This window comes from Zonotrichia leucophrys, chromosome 1, assembly GCF_028769735.1.
Source record: "Zonotrichia leucophrys gambelii isolate GWCS_2022_RI chromosome 1, RI_Zleu_2.0, whole genome shotgun sequence".
Classification (NCBI taxonomy): Eukaryota; Metazoa; Chordata; class Aves; order Passeriformes; family Passerellidae; genus Zonotrichia; species Zonotrichia leucophrys.
In genome coordinates this window covers 98,536,544-98,558,698 of record NC_088169.1, presented here as the reverse complement: position 1 = coordinate 98,558,698, position 22,155 = coordinate 98,536,544, and the positions used below count along the sequence as shown (strand labels likewise).

General features: G+C 36.4%; 1 protein-coding gene across 3 annotated transcripts in view; it reads right to left on the bottom strand.

Annotated features, from left to right (window-relative positions):
• The window catches only part of CBLB (Cbl proto-oncogene B), a 127,128-nt gene that overhangs the window by 23,009 nt on the left and 81,964 nt on the right, over positions 1–22,155 (bottom strand). For all 3 annotated transcript variants that reach the window (XM_064725044.1, XM_064725053.1, XM_064725060.1), the window contains exons 6-11: positions 19,049–19,170; positions 16,827–16,964; positions 15,154–15,241; positions 12,734–12,865; positions 8,820–9,023; positions 1,001–1,186 (exon numbers count right to left, since the gene is read on the bottom strand). In XM_064725044.1, the coding sequence (XP_064581114.1) occupies positions 1,001–1,186; positions 8,820–9,023; positions 12,734–12,865; positions 15,154–15,241; positions 16,827–16,964; positions 19,049–19,170 (870 nt within the window). The remainder of the gene's footprint in view (positions 1–1,000; positions 1,187–8,819; positions 9,024–12,733; positions 12,866–15,153; positions 15,242–16,826; positions 16,965–19,048; positions 19,171–22,155) is intronic.

Genomic DNA, 22,155 nt, shown 5'->3' with positions numbered 1-22,155 from the left:
TTTGGTGTATATCCTCAATTTGTTATAATTCCTTTGCATAATATAAGAAGTTAAGAAAAAAGATTAAAGAAACTATTCAAACTTCCATTTTTTCTTCTAAATTGTAAGCCACTAAAGTCTTAAAAAGATACTGATTTTCAACCTTAAAGTAAAAACCTGACAAAAGAAGCAAGCTACTTCAAACTGGATTATTATGAGTACATATGTTTCAAGTCATGTCCTGAACTTGAATTTGAATTAATCATATAAAAATGAAAAATTTTAATCTAAATCACTCTCTCTATATAGCAATTATAATAAAACAATCAACTTGTTACAGAGAGTAGCAAACTGTATTTGTTCTTGTTCATGCTTATCCACTCAAAAAATCACTGAATCTTTAGTGTCACTAGTTTTACAAAACACAGCATACAAGCTTATTGGCTATAGAGCCATTATTATTTCCCTTGAAATTTGAGTCCTATTATATGCCATTTAAGGTTTTGAAAGCAGTGTATCTGCACATATTTTTCTTGTAAGGACACTGTGGAAATTGAACATTAATCATCATGAAAGGAAAACATATAATTTTAATGAGATAATGACCTTTAAATCTATTTTCAGGAAAGTTTAGCTTCTATTTATTTTCATTAATCAGAGTTTGTTACAGAACTGATCCATTACTGCAACATCTTTCAAATTCTGACCATAACCAAGTACAATATAATCATCAGACAAATTGAAGTCATTTTTGACCAATACATGCAGCCAGAAATATTTAACTACATAAGGTATTATGGAAAAAGAAGAGACTTCATTAATATGGATCTAATCTAAAGTTTTTTTAAACTAGAAGGAATTAAAGTTCTTTTGAGCAGAGCAAAATCCTGAAAAAGCAACATCCATAGAAAGGTTTGAAATAGTCCACTTCACAAAACAAACAAGAAGCTCACCTTGGAAAAAATCAAATGCAATTTCTCAGAATTCTTACGTCCAGAAATAAAGGTTCAGTTGCACTTACCTTGGGTGACCCGGTTGGGCTGGCACACGGTGACCGTGCTACTCCCTTCTGAATCAGATCCAGACGGGGAGGGACAGGAGGAAGACTAAGATGAGGGATTTGCAGGGGGTCTGGAAGTGGTTTTCTTCTTTGTGCAAGAGGAGAAGATCCTGGGGAAGTCACTGGAGAATTCTGCCTGTCATTGCACTTCAGGAGAGAAAAAATAAAATTATCTTTTACCTGATGATCAAGAATACAACTTCCATTCCCCAACTAAAACATTTGATACTTATCAGATACTTACTAAGAGTCAATTATAATAGTCATTTTTCATAATGGACATCTGGACAGTAGAGCTCATCTTATAGTTACTGAAAAAGAAGTCTACAAGTCATTCTATCTTAAAATTATGACCCATGTTAACTTGTGATGAAAATAAAAGGATATATATTCCAGTAATTTGTATAAAAACCTAACGATCAATGCCAAACATAAGGGAAAAAATTTATAAATTCTATCATAGCACTGCTACCCTTTTTCACTTTTTTATTAATAGACAGTACTCAATCTAAAGTTCTACAAATTACTTTGAAAAGCTGGACATCCATGATATTGCCTGCTGCTACCTACTGCCCATTTTCAAATCATACTTCCATACAAAACAGAATGTATGTCTTCTGAAAATTTACCAATCAAAGTCACCAGCAAGATATTAGGGAAAGAAGCAAAATCAACAAAAAAATGAAGGGATTATAAAAATAATTTTATAACAATTTAATAATTTAAGCAAATACTGAACTAACAACACAAACATTTAACTTCCCTCTCCAGGGACAAATTATGATTTTTTTTTCCTTGCTCTGTCCTTTCAAATTCATCAGAACTTGATTTCAACTCTCAATATAGGACTCCACCCAATTTTGCAACTCGTCCCTACCCCTCATCTGGCTCAGTTCTAACAAACACAGCTCAGGTGTTTGTTCAAGTTATTTCTATGAACTCACTGAATGAGTATCAGGGCACTGTAATAAACCTGAATGTCTGTGCTGTTCTGTGCTTTCCCCAGGAGTAGACACAACTGGAGGACATTCCCACCAATGATCAGCTTTCGGTCCCTAGTACACTGAGGCATCCCACTGTTCTCAAATCACAGCTTGCCTACAGAGGCAAAGAAACCACCCATCTTTGGCCTAAACCCCTTGGATAAACTTCCCCCTCTCTTCATAAGCTTTTTCTCATGAATGCTGGACATCTCACAGTGATAACTGGGAGGAGAGCAGAAAGTTCTTTAACAAGAAAACAAATAAGCAACACTACCTTTCTTTACACACAATCATTATGTTAAGAAACTGGAAACTTCATAAATTCAAAAGTAGAGTGAGGAGAAGGATCTAGAGCACGAATCCTTATCAATGCTCTGTACTACAGCTTAGTTTAATATCCCGTTATATACAACAGGGATTACTACCACAATTCCTTCAATAATAGAAGCCACCACAGTATTACTGTCAACAGTGCACAAAAAAGCAGGAGAGGAGTGAGAAGATGTTGAAAGCTACAAGGGTGATGTGCAACTCCATCATCAGGATGATTTTTTTGGTTGCTCTTTAGAGTCTTCCCCACTTCATTGACATGTGCAAGCTCAATGTCACAACTAAACATTCAGATTCAAGAGACAGAGCAGTTTAAGATTTGTGGTCTTCATGGCTACCAGAAGTTTCTCAGTTTTTCCCTTCAATGAGGAGGTGGTCTCAATATTCATATTAAATGCTTTGAATAGTCTTTAAATTTTCTTTGTTTCCTTTAACTGGTGAATGACCCTGTCCTTGACTGGAAGACCACAAAGATAAGCACATAAATTACCAAAGCCTTTAGCCTCTCAACATTAAGGAATGCTGAATAACTAAGCAAGATATGTATCTTGTAAGCATGCCTGAGCAACTGTAATTATAGAATTACTATAAACTGAATGTCAATTCATTTTCCTTATCAGCAGGCATCTATCAGTTAAACAGCATAATAAACACCGTATCATTTAACAGCATTAGTTTTCAAAGTTTAGTTACAACTCCATAAAGCATTCTTGAAAGCCAACAACTATGCAATACAGTATACTCAAAGGATTGACTTCAGCAGATGCAAAATGAATTTGCTTCCCAAATTATCTGAAATAGAACCAAATAAGCAGGTCACACCTCCAAAAAGATTCAATTATTTAAAATAAATGAAAGTGATATAGTTAAGTCTCAGCATTTTATGGTATTGCACAACATAATGCATTTCAGCCAGCAGGGAATTGTTCCAGAAGAGCAATCATATATGCGATAGGAGTAGGAAAGGAAGAGTAAGAAATATAGGAAATGCAAAAAACCAATTATTGGACAGGAAACATTTGTACGGAATTCAGGATGTTCTAATTTTCGCATCATCAAACCAATTAACACAATTTCCTGAGAGAGCAACCTGAGAGTCTCAAATGGGAGACTGCCTGGAATTGTACAAATCCCAGCAAAGCGAATAGCACTGTTGTGATATCATTTTAGGAACACCCCTGTTTCTATCTGGCAAACTTCCCTTACACAGTTCTGCTCTAAAAAATCATCTGGCTAAATGATGCCCTCTTCCCTCAGTGTGCTCACTGGTTCCATCCATGTCAGACTTCTTTTCTCCTGCTGCAACAACAGTCTAGCTTTTGCAGAGACAAAAATCATAGAATATTCACATTTAAAACCCATTCATTTAAAAGTTCCAGATACTTAAACCCTGACATGCTTTTAAACCCAATGAAGCATGCGATGAACTTCTAGTTCCATATATTAGCTTGGTATTTGGCTACCTCTATGACATTCCACAGACAGTAAACCACAACTAACAAAATGAAATCGAAAATTTTCAAAGTGTGTGAGAGGACTTGAATTTAGGTTTATATCCATGCCTTGTTATGTCTTATTTCAAAATAGCAAAGTAATTTTTCGGTCCCCTGGACTACTACGCTATAGTACAGCCACAATGCCAACAGAACATACTGTGATCCCCACAGATTTCAAAAAGGGAATTGATTGTGGCCAACAAGTTAAAGAGTAACTTATCGGGCACAATTAAAAAAAAAAGTTAAATAGCAGCAAGCAAAAGCAGCTTTTCTCCCCCTACAGGGAAGCTTAATCTATATCACCACTTGGTGCTGAAGTAAGAGCAAAAGCTTTGCTGGAACAAATAATTCTTTGTTGGATCCACCGATACTAAAAATAAAACAAAACCAAATATTCCACAGCAGCAAACAGGTTTTCCTTGGCATTCAGTATCAGATTTCTATTATATTCCCAATAAGAAAATGCCATATTTTTCAGTCCACCCCCATCCAACCTGTCCAGCTGCATCATTTGATGAGTGACAGCTAGGCCAACAAGGTGGCTGCATCTCATGTGGATACCAAGGCATTAACATACACACTAATATCTACTCTTTTTGGCACTCTGCTCTCCTAAAATTCCTGTTTGTCATCTACTGGAGGTTTTTGTATGTTTTCTATATGCTGGGAAAAAATGGGCAATGAGAGAGAGCAGTGACAAAAAGCTAAAACAAGCAAGTGATTAAGACACAAACTAGCTCAAATGAACTGGCAGTGACAGAAGACAGACCTTCAGTGTACAAAGGGGCTCTGCTGCACCACACAGAGACCTGTGCAATAAAGATGTAATTAAGGAGAAGAACACAGACTCCTTTGTAACAACATGGGCTTCATCTGGTTGGCGTGACTGCTGCCAAGGGAAAAGCAGCTGTGACTTACTTTGCAGTTGTACTGCAGAAGGGACCACACTTGTGTTTTCCCATCAGAATTGTTACTGGGATATACTGCCATCAGTTTGCCCCAAGCTGTTGTGAATTCAAGAAAAAGCCTGCTTCCAACACTGATTACAATTTCCACTCAATTTTTTTTCTGATGGAGATATTAACAGCCAAGCTATTCAATCAAGAGTTTTCAAATACCTTTATGCCAGATAGGCACATATGAAAAGCATTCTCAACATAAATCCCAACGATTGATTCATTGAGGAATACTACCCTGCCTACTAATGTCCTTGGAGCAAACTCAAACTGCACGAGACATCTAAGAGCATCCCAGCAGATCTACACAAGAAGTAGTTTTCCGAAGTTTCTTTATTTATAATCAGGTGAGAGTAACTCACATATTTGTTATTTCTTGTTAAGATAAGCTGTGACCTAGGAAGAGCTGTATTATCTTAGCTTAAAACCTTAAATGAGGATATAAATTTACATCACTTAACACTGATGACTGTAAACATGTTTTTAAATCGAGATTTATTCCCTTTATCTTTGTTGGCCCAAGAAAATGCATGTGAAGGAGGGAGAGGCAGTGAGGTCTCTGAGAGTCAGCAGCACACTGCCAAGGGAATCTGTAATTAGGGGAGGCACACTGCCTCCCAGCATTTATACTCTGCAAACACTAGTAAGTAATCAGTTAAGTAAGTCGCTCCTGTTGAGTGACATGGTCTTAACACATTCCACCAAACAAGTGTACCATTACATAGGAAGTGATACATATATATCAGTCCACGTACTGGTGAAGGAAAATATTTCAAGTCTTATTTTACATATTTTTATATTTTATACAATGAAATTAAAAACATCATTACTATGTAATACATGCCTTCTTCCTTTATCAGGAAAAAGTCAACTTAATAATACGGAAATGAATGAAAACAGCCTCTTCCCATTTATTGAGAGCCAAGGTCTTTTGTCGTGATTTACCAAATTTGACCTAACTCACCTGCTGGAAGAAGCCTAGCCATGGCCAACTGTCTTTCAGCCTTGACAATTTGCTATCATTATTTTAAAGTGCAGTGTGGATCAGTCAAACAGTCAGGGTTTTGCACATTCAGATATCTAGGAAATTAATTTCAGAGAAGACAGTAACACCCCAGATGGGGTAACTTCATCTCCTTTTAGATGGAACTGTTTATAAACAATGTTAATTCACTTTAGGGTACTGAAAACCTCATAGTATCCTATACTGGTAGAGCCCTCTTCTATGTTTTCATGGGATATTATTTGGATCAAAAAATTACCTTAAACACTTATAAATTCAAAATTATTTGCTCTTAGCAAGAACTCCTGCACTATCGATTTTCCTTATTTTCTTTCTTTGCTTTTTAAAAAAATCAAATTATGCCTTGTAATAATAAAAGCGACAGAGAACTCTTAATTTATTAGGACAATTAAACACTAAACATTATAGAATAACTAACATGCTCTACTAGACACTCAAATGCCCTCTTTAAAAATTAAAAAAAAAATTCAATATTTACCTGAGCCTGTAATCTCCTTTTTTATTAATGTGCATTTCATAATGTTGTGCTTTACTAGAACGAAAGCTGAGAAGAGGAACATTTTGGGCAATAACTGCATTAGCTAATCTGATACCATGGGGCTGAAATTTCTCGGTGAGGAAACAATTAACAGAGGCTTTTGGCACCACTCCTCCTCTTTCTTTCATTAAGAAATATCTGAAGACAATTTGGAAATAAAAAAAAAATAAGCTGATTGATGAGGCAGATAAACAGCCTAACTGCAGCAGATTTCTCCAATGCCTCTGTTGGAGTTGATCTGCTGCTACTGCTGACTCACGCACAACACCTAGCAAGAACTATTCATTTTTCTTAATGTGTATCCACTTACTAATTCCTTTAAAAAATTCCTTTAAGGAGCTTCATGATTATTTTTTTTCTTAAAGCAGTTTCAAGTCTGAGATCTTTCAGAGACTTCAGACACCTCTTAGGAGTTTCAGAGTACAGTTCAGGAGTAGGAGTGATAAATTGCAGAAATGGTATTTTTCTGGTATCTGATTGAGTATTTCCACAATGCATTGTGAAGCCCTACAGTCACTTTCATCAGAGCTTCATGTCCCTGAAACTCTTCTCTTCTAATGAGTTTCACAGCCCTGCTCACTACTAGCCAGATTTTTCTTAGAATGGTCAGCCAGGTGATTTGACACAAATATAGCCCATTTGATTTTCAAGAATTAACAGATTTATGTTGAGAAATCTTACCACAGTCCATGCAATGAAGTAAGAATTGAAAAATTTGTTCACTGAGACTACAAAGCTACAACAGTGCCAGCAGCTTGGCTGCAAGAACTAAATTATTATCTTTGCTACCTAACTTCCATAATTAAAAAAAAAAATTGTTACTACAATACCATCATTATGCAGCATCCTGTTCATAGGAACATCATTAATGACAAACAAAAGAAAATTTCACAAAGAGTAAAGTTCTACATAATGTCACTGAGAAAAATATAATTTCTTTAAGCAGGTTCCAAAGATACCTGATTAGCAGGAAAAATAAATAATGGTTAAAGAAATAGGCAAGTCTGATGAAGACATTGCTAACAAAAAGCATATATAAACAATGCCATATTACACACAGGTGGTATGGTTAAAACCATCACTGCAAAATCAATGGTAACAATTTTAAGAAAACAGCAGCTAAAAATCACCAAATGACACAATAATTCAACAATTTCAAAGAGACTTCAAGAGGGTGGCAGAGTGAAGATTTCTTTCATTGAACAATGAAATCAATGAAAAAAAATAGCAAGGTCCAAAAGCACACAAGCACTTGGTGGATACCTAAAAGAAGACATCTTACAGTAAACCTATTGTTCCTTTTTTTGATAAAGGCAGAATGTGTTTTTGCCTTATCGTGGAAGTGATAGCGTTATAAAAGCCCATCAATTCAAGGCTATCTCACAGAGGTCATGCTGCAGACTGCAATTTAAGTCCAGGCAGGAAGGATAAACTGTTCCCAAGGGTCGAGCATGTTGTATTACATACACAACACAAGAATGATTCATAAGCCTTAAGAGGTTAGGAAGGATATCAGAAGCATGTATATTAACTGGCAGATATTCTCAGATATGAGGGTAAAGAACACTTTTTTTTTAAACAAATACAATGATAAGGAAATGGAAAAGTAAGATGTTACAAAATTAATTCCAAGACAACAATTCAATCCAGATGACCTTAGTATAAGGAAAAATCTAGTAAATGCTCTGTCAAAATCAGTGTCACATAGCCTCTGACAATATCTATTCCAGGCTAAAATAGAGTAGTAAAAACTATCACCATAAAATAAACTTCTGTCAATGATAGTGCTTATTTATCTGTAATAAAATCTCCTGCAAAAAAGATCTCAGAATTTAACACAGAGCCCTTTCAGCACAAAAAACATTCCAAAACACACAGTCACTATGGATAATCTCAAGAATACTTTTCCCAGTAAGAGTACCTAATACTAAAAATTACAGAAAAAAATCATAGACAACTCACATGAAACCTAACTAAAAGCTACTTGTGTGCAGTATGAATTAGCTGTCGAGTTCAATTTTATAAAGTAATAATACTGAAAATTGTTTAGAAACTCAACTTGAATCCTAAAACATTCTATGCATGTGTACACACATGTGCAGAAAACAAATGCTTATAGGAATTTTTTTGTTCTTTACAAATAAAAGCTCAGGGAATTGTCCATACAGCCTAGTTTGGATGAGAGTTTCAGCTGGTGCAAACTCACGCTTTGCCCATTATAAACGAAGTTACCTTAGTTCACATCAGCCGAGAATCTGGATTTTTTTTTCTCTCCAATTCGACTTCAGTTTTAATGCATTTGTATTGACACATTTTGTTTTTTCAACCCAACAACTGTTCAGTGAGATGCTGTGAGCTAAAGCATGAAGTGCAACCTGTCCCTGTTTAAAGTTACAGGCAGCTTTGTTTACAAACGTCTGGGTTTAGCTGCTGTGCAGAGTTTGAGAAGTTACCTTTCGGACTGAAGCCAGACGATTCATCATTAGAGACTCTTCTCTATCATCATCATCATCCAAGTCCAACATGGGCATACTAAAGCTATCCATAATACTGCAGCACCTGGAATTCTCATCCCTGGGATCAAAAGGATCCACAATGATTGGCTCAGTCCCTTTGATTTCACAGCGGCAGAAAGGGCAGCCTTGGCCATCTGATTCCTACAGCAAGACAAAAATGTAGATAAATTAAAAAAAAAAAAGAAACAAAACCAGCAATAATTTTAAAAGTAGGAGTTATACTTTTTACACAGAAACATCCTCAACCAGTCTTTAAAAGCTTGTGAAGAAGGACTGGAGTAAACAGGAAACAGGTTAACAAATATTGAACTATAGTAAATCTTAAAATGACTGCACATTCAAAGCTTTCTCTCTTCAATAGACTAAGCTTCACTTAAAAATGACTAATCAAAATGTAGCTATTATCTCTACAAAGCACTAAATCAGCCTTAATATTACAGGTCAGGAAGTAACATGTTTTCTTTCAGGCATACATTTTGCTATTTCTTCAAGAGAAAGAAGGTGAGGTGTGTAGACAGAGATAATGCATTTTATTATATACCTTTTATATTAACCATAAAGTATTTCTGTTTCATTTAATATTAGGAAATGCAGGCAAGCTTTATGGCATGCAGCTCTTCTTGCAAAAAACATATTCAGTCCATCACAGCTGCAGTATTGCCAGTGTTCAGAGCATCTAAAGCTACAAACAGTTTTCTTCACATTTACATAAAAAAATCAGAACTTAACTACATTTTCAATAAATTATATAAAACATGCAATTATTTTCACATATTATGAGAAAAAGTACTTGAATTTTAATTTTAAAGTGGTATGTGTTCAATAATTTTCAAGCAGCCGTATTCAATTCCTTTTACTTATTTCAGAACTGTATTTTTTCTCATAAGAAATAAACAAAAAGCCTTGAGATCCAGATTACTAATGAACAAGAATCAGAGAAATCTTTCAAGGACTTATAGAAATATTTCCATCAAGAAGCACAACATAGATTTGAATTATAAAAAAAAAAAAAAAAAACAACAAAAAAAACCCCACCACCAAACAAATAAAACCACAAACAAAACCACACCCAGAAGAACCATGAAGCTTTGAAAGTTCAAGACAATTCAAAGAGAAATCAGAAATCACATGGTGTTGTATTTGAAGTCAGGTAGACAGACAGCTAAAGAGATATGAACACCAAAATTAATTCTAAAAAACCTACTCATACTGAAATATAACCAAGCAAGCACTGGTTTTTGATTTCTCAGATGCAAAAACAATATTAACTCTTTTTGAGCATTATTTTTATCTTGACACTTGCCAGTCTTACTAAGCTAACAAATGATTTTACAGTTTTTGGATGAGCTATATCACAAGGTCAGATAAGCATATATGATTGTCTCCTGATATCACTTGCAGGATTAGCACTGGACTTTGATTTTGTATGGAAAGACACGTCTACTCTACTTTCAGCACCATAAGTACAACTAACTAGTCAACTTTAGTACCTCAAAAAACATCTTCAAATTATATAGTCCTACTGAAGTAGTCGCAGTCAAGTGAACAGATGTCCTCCCTCACTCCACACAACTCCTTAGAGCTTCATTTTCTAAAAAAAACACCCTTATCAATGAGGCACAGAGCTTTTAGTTTTCAGGCTTCCTTGTAGCTGTGTTCTGCACTAGCAGTTTCCATCCTTTCTTTGGAAAAGCCTTAGTAACCAAACACATTATCAGACTCGTATTCAGCAGTATGACTGTATACATGAGATGTCTATATTAATACACACACCTGTCCATGCCCTCAGAAAGGTTATTTAGAACATTATTATCAACCTAACAATACAGCCTATATGCCCATATGCTTTTAGAAAACATATACTTTTCAGACAATAGATTTCTGCGGTATAAAATGACATTTTACTCCTGTTGTGTAATGCAAAAAGGAAACAAGTAAACCAAGTCTTATTTGAGAGACTGAGCCCCGTAAAGGTGAACAGCTCAATCATCCTTAGTATTCTATGCAGATCAGATGCTGCTTACTCAGTTTTTTTCTGCTCAGTGAAAACATCTGTATTACATCTCTTGAGGCATGCTTAACGAGCCATTATGCTGCCAATTAAACAACCCACCAGAAGCTCACAACAGCTGATGCTGTTACAGTGTAATACCTCTTCATTGCCTCACTAATTATACAAAAGTTAAATTTGTAATGAAGTCTGAAATGTACCTGACCAATTACAGCTGGTAGCTATGTTCTGATGAAACCTGGTGCATTCAAACATGTCAGTCTTCTGGGCCTAAAATGCCTTGTTGTTGTCTTCCTGAATTCCTGTTCCATAGCCAGGTACTGGGGACCTCAGCTTCTCAAGTCTCCACAATCAGAGCACATCACTGCCCTAAGACTGCAACATGCTCCTACCACACCACCCGGCAATCAGAAGCACAAAAATTTCAGTCCTTCTGCTTAGCCCTGTCAGCTCAGCCAAAAAAACAAATGAACAAGCAAACAAAACCAACAAAACTACACACCTCGGAATTTTTCAGAGCTTTTTAAGTCAATGATTTATGTGGTCAAACCTCTAAGTCTGTCATTCAGAATGAAACTTGAAAGAATAGAGAAAGGGTACTCCTGAAATGAGAAACATTGTTCCAGCTCAGCAGCTGCTTAGTAGTGAAATAAATATCCTTTTGTGGTTATGCCTCAAATGGAATTTCCTATGAATTTCTGACCTATGGCCAATTTGAAAGATTTGTGTTTGGAACATCAAACTCAAATTTCACAAAGAACACAAAATTGGAAACTGAGAGTACTTCATTTTCAAGAAACCTTTATTGCTAATGGAAGAAAAACTCAAATTGTACTTCTGATATATTGTGTTGGTTTGCCACTGAGGCTTTCTTAATTAGGTAGAAAATGTCCTAATTAGAAAAGGAAAATTATAGTACTTGAAGACACGCCACAAATGTAAGAGTGAAAACACATTGATGGAGGATGAACTAATTTAAAAACAGGTCCAAAATGGACTAGACTCAAGGATTCTTTTTACTCTTCTCACTACATTTGTAAGCAAAGACTGATTATTAAGTGTGGAACAAAGTCCTCTGTGAGAAGTGGATGAACCTTACCTCTCCCCATAAAATATAGATGTGAAAGAAGAAGCAGGGATGATGCACATTGTAAAGAGGAATGACCTCAGCTTTAGACATTGCTTTTTAGATCAACTGCCCTGAACTAAGGGTGCCCGTTCTCCCTTTTCCCACAAACTGGTGGATCCATGAAGAAGATGGACAAAACACACCAACCTGGGTCACCAGGAAATCTCAGAGTTGTTTTGGATGTTCTATAAATGACTTTGAGAGAAGGGAGTTTCCCCTCCATTCTATCTCTTAGTCCAACAACCATCTAAATCTATCTAGGTGTTTCAGTGCTTTGCATGCTACTAATGTGAAACACAGGCATCCTGAAAGCTTCATTTTCCACAGGTCAATTCATGACCTTCACTACTGAGTGGACCCTTCTCTCACCAAAGACATCCCTTCTCCTTATAAAATGCTGTCTAGTCAGTTATCCATTCCCAGACTGAATTGGCACCAAATACCCAGCTTCTACTGTCTGAGTAGGTGCTGGACTCAGGAAATAGTTTCCACTCAGCAGCAGTCAGCAAATGGCCTTGGCAAGACTATGAGTCCAGACTGCAAAGACTCCTGGAGCTTTATTTTTCACAGAGTTCTGGTTTGAAAAATGAGGACATTTATCATTTTAAATATATACATCCTTGCACATGGAAAAGTAAACATATACCCACATTGTAAACACAAAGGTAACAGAAATCCATTCCCTCCCCACCAACTACACTGTGACAGTACCTGCCAGGCTGTAAGACAAGAAGTGCACATAAGGTGTCCACAAGGCTCTATCTTCACGTCCTTGTCATTCTCTGCACAGATTTTACACAGCTGAAAAGTGGAACCCATTTCACAGTACAATTCATACTGCTCCTGTAATAAAAGAAAGTCAAACAATTATTTCTTTCCAATGATTTGTGCATAAAGAATATACTTCTCCAAATGCCCTGTTTTCCAATCTGCTTTACTGTTTAATCAAGGAAGCTCTTGCTACTGATCTGTCTAAAAGCCACACTAAGGTTACTGAAACAGCTTACATTTTTGCTTCTTCCAAACTGTGATATACTACAATACATACCAAAATGTGTTAAAAATATCTGTGCCTATTAGATTTTGTACAGACTTGTTATATGTGGCTGCTATGCAAGGCACAAATCCTACTTTTCTTTGGTTGCAGATAAAAGGAAGGAAATGAACATATTAAGTGAAGAAAGGGAACAAAACTGGGATTTTAATTTCTAGGTATGAATTTAAGGGTAAGAAGATTATTGGATTGAAAATGGACAAGCAAGAGGGCTTTTTTACCTACAGCAAGGATGTTGTATAGCAGTATGTTAAAGTACACAATCCTTGTAAAGGAAGTATGGCAAGAACACCCTGCAGGATAACTTGGCAACAGTCATGCACAGATTATTCAGTACTTCACATCCTTACAAGACTGACAGGAAGGTAGAACACCACCATTAGAAGGAATAAATAATAGACAAAACTCAAGTCCAGAACAGTTTTCTAGAAATAGTTATTGTTGAGTAACTGACAGTGAAATGCATTTGGATTGAAATAAGCTTTTTTAACCTTGAAAAACCAAATTTTGAAAGCCTAAAGTAAGTAAAATCCAGATCATGGCAAAATAAGCAGCTACTGCTAAGTGAAGTGAGGGGACATGAGGCGAAGAAAAAGAGAAAACAAAAGAGAGAGCTTGTATCTACAGCTGTAGTCAGTGTACTAAAGATGCTTATGGTGGAGCTCTAGCAAGGAATCCATCTGCAGCAATCTATCTAGCCCTGCAGCCACTTTCATACCATCTTTTCATCATTCAGGGAGGTATACTGACAACTTTAAACCTCTTCAGTTATATATTATTTAAGGCAGACTCACATAATCTAGACTCTTTTGAATTACCATCAGAATTAGCTAATAATGTTCTCATAAATACATGTGCAGAAATAACTTGATTCATTCAGTGGATTCAAAATAAAACATGATTGACTTGTGAAGAACAAGGTAGCCATTGACTATGTGCTGCTTCTCTTTCTTTGAGAAAAAGTGAAGACATTACTCTGCACAACACAAATACCTGACAAATCTCCATTACTCTTTCAGTATTATCTTAAGACTGGAGGAAAAAGATGGAACTCAGAGAAGTGGAAGTATTCAGGTTGTCTTCAGGTAATTGTTTTTAGGAATTCTCTTACTTACAAAACAGATATATTTGTAATGGTATTTCTGATAATACCACAGATAGTAAAGAATACTTATTTTCTAAAATACTTCTGGAGTGGAATGCACATAGAGCACCCAGAAGTACAGAAAATTCAGCAGGTCATCCAGTTTGATTTGAAGAAACAGAAGACCATCTGGAACAGCAGCGCTTGTATCAAGTCTGTCTTTATTTGAACATATCCCCAAGTCTTCCAGATGTTTTCATCAGGAAAAATGTTCTACACAGTATTTCTTAACCTTCTAGTGTTAATTTCAGCACCATTTTTAATCAAGTATTTGTCTTGGGGTGGTTACTTCCTACTACTTGACTATCAAATATTTGCAGAATTAATCACATCATCACTTAACAAGACTATAAACACAACTACATATTCTAATTTTCTATGCAATTCTCTGCAAAGTGACTCTGTTGAGGCATTTAGTTACTTCTGCTGTTTTCCCTGATCTCTCTTTCAATTTGCACCATAGACAAAGAAGAAAGGAGAAAACTGGGTACCCTGGAACTGGTATTTTTGTGATGTATGAACTTTTCCTCCTGGACTTGCCAACCAACTATATCATTCCTATTCAGGTTTCAAAGATATTATTTGATCCCCATTTTGTTTCTGTATTCCCCTTTGTTATTAGCAAGGAAAAAACAAGCTACATAAATCTGTTCCATAAATATCAGAAAAACCTTTAGTAGCTGTTTGAAACACTTCTCACTCGGAAAAGGCTCACAATAAACAAAACATTCCAAGACATCCCATCTGCATCACCATCCACTCTACAGTTTAAAGGATTATTATCCTGTTCCTCCCCTAAACCCTTCTATCAACAGCATATTTTCTCTCTGATAAACTTATTACTCACATTTTAATAAAAGCTTATTATTACTGCTAGATGAGATACTAAGGGAAGTGAAGATTACAAAGTAACTCAAAACTCTGCCAACATACCTGTGTGACTTTTATGTGATCATGTGGTGTGGGCTCACATAATCCTGTCAAATCAGGGTTATAACTTCGTCCATCAGGGAACAGATAGCTGCATCACAAGAAGATTGTTATAAATATGCACATTTCTTTAGCTTTATTAGCTAAATCATACTTACAAAATTTCAAGGAGGCAGAATAAGTTGCAGTAGACATTAACTAAAATAAATCATCTTTCCACAGCCATCTATTTTATCTTTTGAGTGCAACTGAACTGCTACATACTCATTTTGACACATGCTCAAGCGTATTTGTAAAAGCAGAGGAAAGATTTTGACATCACTTGGATAGCTACCACTAGCATGCATCTGAGCTTTGATTAGCAGATAACCTTCTAGGGGTAGCCCAAAAGAGTATTATTTCAGATCTTTGTTCCACAGTGAACTCATACTTCCTAGTGGTTTCCCACTGAGAGCATCATGCTCAGGACTCTTTAGACTATTTCAAGTAAAGCTGCAGAAAAGAAGGTAACACACTGTGTGTATCTGTATTTTGATATATATATAATATTATATATTTTACAATAATATATAAGTGCATATCTCTGTATATTATGACAAGAATCTACACTGAGAACTTCTGATGCACAATGGACATTAGGCAAGAACCAATGGGAACATTGCAATTGTGTGGGAAATTAACAATAGGTTAAATGAGGGTTCATTCAATTCAGTTTTGTGGGAAATTAGCAACAGGTTAAATGATATTACAGCAACCCTAAGATGTTCTGTATTCAGGTTTTATTTTACCTATAACTCAGAAAAGGTCATATATTTTTAAGTCACATTATGAAAAAGTTATAAGGTACAAAAATATCTCTCAGCATAAAATATTCTCAGCTCCAGCTTTTGTTTGCTTAGTTTTTGTCAGAGAGAAACACTACCAATATAAGTGTGTTTTTATTACAGGTATGAAATCATCACACGTGAAAAAAAAATACTAGACTGTGTAGGACTGAGAAAAATTACGAGACTGCAAAAGATTTATCAATCTTTTTTTTTTCTTTTGGGGACTGATCAATTGCCTTTCCTTTTTCTTTCACATTATATATATTTATATTGGCTTTACCAAAACACGTATTCCAGTGAAAAGATTCTGACACCAAATATTTTTTTGTTACTTCAGCCAACCTAGCAAAAATGTACTACTTCTCCCTATAAACTTACATTCTCTAATAATTATAAATCTTTTCAGTAAACTATTAGAATGTGGAAAATGTTCTGGCTGCACAATATATAAAAAAGCAATTACATAGCTTTCAAATCATTGTCCACATTTGGACACATGAGTAACTGGAAGTAGTAACTGTTCAATAAGCTTAAGTGCATTTGGGACTCTTAGGGGGCTGTGGGGGGAAGGAGGGATCAATGCAACAGCTGTCTCATTTTAATTTCTCAAGGAATTTATTTGCTACGAGATATGACTTTGGTTAACTTTCAGTAACCCTGGTTAATGGAATTAACTAGAAACAAGCATTTTTTAAATGAATTAAATAAATGGTCCTTAAACTCTGAAAGAATGCTAACCACCATGTGCAGTTTCTCTGTTTTAAACATCTTTAACTACCCATATAAGCATATAGGGAACAAGCAGATGGGGATTTCACAGCCATGGTAGCTGTAAGAATTGGTACTTACAATCCTTCCCGGCTGCCATCGATCAAAGCTTGAAACAGAGGCTTATTGTGAGGTATGGTCTGCAGGATGTTCCCATCTCCAGTCACATAGCCAATGGCCCACTGGCCTAGGCGAGTGCAACTCAGTCTGAAAATGTAGCTTGATAAAAACAGGATGAATGAAAAGTTAGTGTGATTCAGAGTTCAGCAAAAGAAGTGAAGAGAGCAAATATGGCCTCTGGTTCAGACACTGAATTAGGTCCCTGAACATTTAGGTAAGATTCCCAATTCTGCCATGTTCTTTGTAGAATTTTAAATAAACTTGTCTCTTCTACACTGTCAGCTTCTCATGGGCAGAAATAAAATAAGAGTAGCTGCCTACCCCCTGCTTTTCATCTGCTTCTCTTTTAGTTCTCAGAGTGAAAGCTGCACATTCACCCTGAGCAGTTTCCCTCAATCACATCCATAAACCTCTTCAAGAGGACTATATGGTCTCCATAGCTACAACAGACACCTTTTGTGCATACCCATCACCTGAACAAGTGGATGGAAAAATGTAAAGCCTCTTTAAGTGCAACGGACACAGGAAAGATGACTGATAAAACCTACTCTACTAGAAAATGGTAATTTCTTGTGAGCCTGTGGAGGTGAACAATAGAAATACCACTTTGTTTCAGAAAAATCAAATATTAACTACACAATTGGACATAGATTTGAGTACTTCTCTGTGTTACAGGTGATAGCTGAGAGTATACATAATGTAGACAGTGAGCACAATCAGAAAACAAGGAAGATTACAAGCACCAGGATTGGGCATGTATAGAGCTTCATATTAAAAAAATTCTACTCCCTTTCATGTCAGACACCATTTCACATGCAAAAACCTCCCTGAGAAAAGCATCTCACAGTGAAAGACCACAAACTCAATTCTGTATAATAGAGCAGCTTTTCTTAATTACACATCAATATTTTATTTCATTCCAAACTAATATGAGAAATCTAAGCCTCTTTGAAGTTTGGCAAAGCTCTTACAACCTTCAGTAGGGCCCACATAACACTAACTATTCATCTGAACAGAATCTTGTAATCTGCAGGATGTTTTAGTCAGAATAAAGAAGAAATTTCACTTCATATCCCCTCTTTCCCATTCCAGCATTTCACCTAAGCAACTAGGAAATGTATGCAGTATGATATGCAATAGAAAGCAACCTTAAAACTGTCTATTTACAAGGAACATAAAAGCTACATGGGGTAATTTTTCTATCGCAGCATCAGGATCAATAACAGAGAAAATACTAAATGTATCAAATGCTTTCAAAATCAACCTATTTGATTTATGTAGTAGTGTCCACGAGTATCAAGCTAAAAATCAGCAGTTTTCTGTTGGAACCACAGGATTTTTGTATGCATGGACTTGACTACTAGGGTAATTTAAGATACAGTATACTATTTGCTGAAAATTGAAAGAAACCAAGTACAGAATGTGGGTATAACTGTTGGTAGACATGATTAACGAGTTTCAAAGCAATGCACTTTAACTATGTGCTTCTGCAGAAACTTCAACAAGGAGAATTAGGGAAAAAGCTTCATAATTATAAGATAAAACTTGCAAAATAAATGATAAGTAATATAGGATTAAATCCATTCTTGATTTTATTTTTCTCCCAAGTGAAGAAAAAAACCGAGGACAACAGTGACATAGTGGTAAAAGCTCAGTTTAACTAATTTACTATGCACAGCATCACATCAAAAGTATTTAAAAACTCAACATGTCATGATCTTTAATCTGACTGATTGCTTTTCTAGGTGAAGAGTTTATGGTATAGAATGATACAGGCAAAGGAAAAAGAAAGATATGAAACACAAAAGGAACACAAAAGCACAGATTAAATTTATAGCTTGAATGTTACCATGAAAGATGTTAAGATGATTTTTGCTTTACTATTAAGCAAAAATTCAATGTCAATTTTGAAAATCAAATTCTATTTTGAAATATGCTTTTCAAGAATGCATTGCTGGTTTTACCTGATTCAGAAGAAGAAAAAGCAATTTATTTCTGTTTATTTTTACATATTTAAACTTCAGTGTGCTAATACAATATTTTTTTGCTTCGCTTCTTCAGTGCGTCAGTGGGTGTTAAATAAAATGCAAAAATATGCAAAATAGAAGAATGAACCCAGCATAATCATGTAGGTTCTGAGACAGGAAGTTTATTTGGAAAGCAATACGCGTGAAACCTCTCACCTCCCAGGTTTAGTGCTGTATTTCTGCAGCCTTGCTTTCACTTCATCATACGTCAGGAATGCCATATATCCAGGATGTGTCACAGCTAAGAAGTTCCAATTCCTTAAGATTGAGCCCCATGGCTACAAAGAGAAGACAAACAAGTAAAGGGACTAAGCCAGGTAGTTTTGTATTTCTAATAAAACTTAAGTCTGTGAATCAGAAACACCTGAAGTGTTTTAGCTTCAGCTGAAAAATACACACTTTTGCTTTAGGTCTGAATGGTACAAAGGACTGTCCTATATACCCAACTTTGCTACAAGTGCTCCTTCAAAAGAATTATTCCAAGAACACCAAGCACAACTTTTTGGATAGAGATTTTGAAGACCCTGAATTTAAGAGACCTTCTATTCATAGCTACATAAAATATTAAACATCATTTTTAGTTAGAACCTGGAAAGTATGACTCCATGATGGTTTAATAAAAACACAATTAAGCCTGAGACATCTTGAAGCACTTTGATAGTTAATGATAAGTAAAATGAATCTAAATAAAGCTAAAAAATTAATCATAATAAAGCTGCTAATTTGAGCTGTCATTCTTTCTTTTATTCTCTACTTCTTGATTTCTTCAGTCACCATAATTGCATTAAAGCCAGAAAATAAAACAAATACTGATACTTCACCTGAATATTTGCTAACCTGAATGCAAAAGCTTCAGAAAACTCAGTGAAATATGCCTGATATGCTATCACTTCAAAGAATATGCAATAGTCTATACTGTAAATGAAGAATGTTTTTTTAAAGTAGTGGATTAATACAGATATATAAATGTCCATTGCCAACATTTGGGAAGTCAATAAACTGACTCTGAATGGTTTGCAGATTTTAAATCTATTTCTCAGAAGATCAAGGCAGGTGAAGTTAAGTGACACAAGACAAGAGGCTTGTGTTATTATGTGCCCTGCAAATTCCCTTTAAAAGAACTTCTAAGGGCTAATCAGGCAGAGATGAAATGCCAGTGTGACATGCTTGAGCAGATTATCCTAAGAGTTCTGCTTGAGAGTGTTACATTTCCCAGGCAAACCCTAGCCACTACCTAAACACAGATGAATACCTATTTATTTCAAAATTAATATCTCATCAAGTTGTACACATGGAATAGAAGACAGGTTTCAGCACAGAGGCCATAAGAAACCCTAAGTGTTTAAATTTCTCCAAAAGCAAGGAGGAAAAAAAAATAATTCCAGTCCTAGATTCAACACTGCATCCTGCCAGCTCCGTCAACAAATTCAACAAGGCCGAGTGCAAGGTCCTGCACGGAGACTGGGCAATCCCAAGCACAAGTACAGGCTGAGTGGAGAATGGATTGAGAGCAGCCCTGATGAGCAGGGCTTGGGTGTGCTGCTGGATGAGAGGCTGGACACAACCCAGCAAGGTGCACTCCCAGCTCAGAAAGCCAGGGCTGTCCTGGGCTGCGCCCAAAGCAGTGTGGCCAGCAGGGCAAGGGAGGGGATTCTCCATCTCCTCAACTCTCATGAGACCCCCCCCCTAAACATCTTCATCCAGCTCTTTGCCCTCAGCTCAGTAAGGACATGGACCTGCTGGACCAAGTCCAGAGGAGGGACAGCAGGATGATCAGGTGGATGGAGCACCTTACCTATAAAGACAGGCTGAGAGAATGGGGATTAGTCAGCCTGGAGAAGAGAAGGCTCTGGGCAAACCTGGAGCAGCATCCCAGTACCTAAAGGAGTCTACAGGAGAGCTGGAGAGGGACTTTACAAGGCTTGGAATGATAGGACAAGGGGGAATGGTTTTGAACTGAAAGCCTATAGGTTTAGACTGGATATTTGGAAGAAATTCTTCAGTCTAAGTGTAACGAAGGCACTGCAACAGGTTGCCCAGGGAAGCTGATCCACAACATTTCAGCTAGAGGAGCTCTGAGCAACATGGTCTAGATGAAGTGTGTCCTTACCCATGGCAGGGGGGTTGGAATGGGATAATCTTTAGGGTCTCTTCCAACCCAAACCATTCAAAGGCAAGAATCCATAGCTTGCCTTATGAGCAGAGTTGTACCAGAGCAGTAGTGCTAAATGGGACAAGATTTGCTCCCTTTCTCTTCAGTGGAAGTATTTTCACACCAAAGGACATGTTATAGAAACAGATTGAAGTTCTTGCAGAGCAGGAACTGTTCTGCTGTGCTAAGCTTCTCTCTGGTCAGGGAACACAGCACTTAAAGCTGTGCATACATACAATGGAGAGGCAGGGGGAGCAACTTCACTTTCACAGGATCTCCATATAGCTGAGTCGTGCTTTCTTCTGTGAATAAACACCATTACAAATGCAGCTTTTCTGTAACATAACCCACAGTTGGCAAAACAGTATTTTGATTACTTAATTGGGATTTTCTCTCCGTGGGTGTATGCACACATAGTTACAGAAGCTGTTTAAAAACTAGAGAAGTAAAATGTAACCTCCTGGGAGTTCTCAGACCAAGTTCAGTGCAAGTTCAGTTCAAGAGTTACACAGCTTTTGCACCTAATCTGTTTGGCAAGACATATCTCTCTGCTTCTTTGCTGAATTAAAAGTTAACCCTTAACAGTCATATCTCTTTACATGTATCACTACTGCTGATCCCCTTCTTCTAGCACAAGGCACAGAAATTAATCAAACCAGCAGTGGCCTCACAAAGAAAATAAGTGACCAATATTTGTGGTTCAGTTAAAAAGAGATTACTGACACCATTAACATTTGCAACGGTGACAATGTTTTGACTCAGAATGGAGAAGGGATAATCAAAATCAAAACTCTACATACTAAAATCATTAATCCCCTCCTGCCAGATTTTACTATTAACTTCATAATGGCACCCTTTCCCATAACAGCAAAACTAGGACATCTAAGCAACAATTAGCACAGGGCAATGTGGAAAACAGAACAAACATCAACCCAGGGTTTGATGTGAAGTTGGTATTTTGAACATATCTCCATCTGGCTAAAGAATAATCACATATGCTTATAGGTTGGAAAAAGACCTTAAAAATCATCGAGTCTAACTGTTAACCCAGCACTGCCAAGTCCTCCACTAAATCATGTCCCCAAATGCTTGATAATCCTTTCAGTGAGGA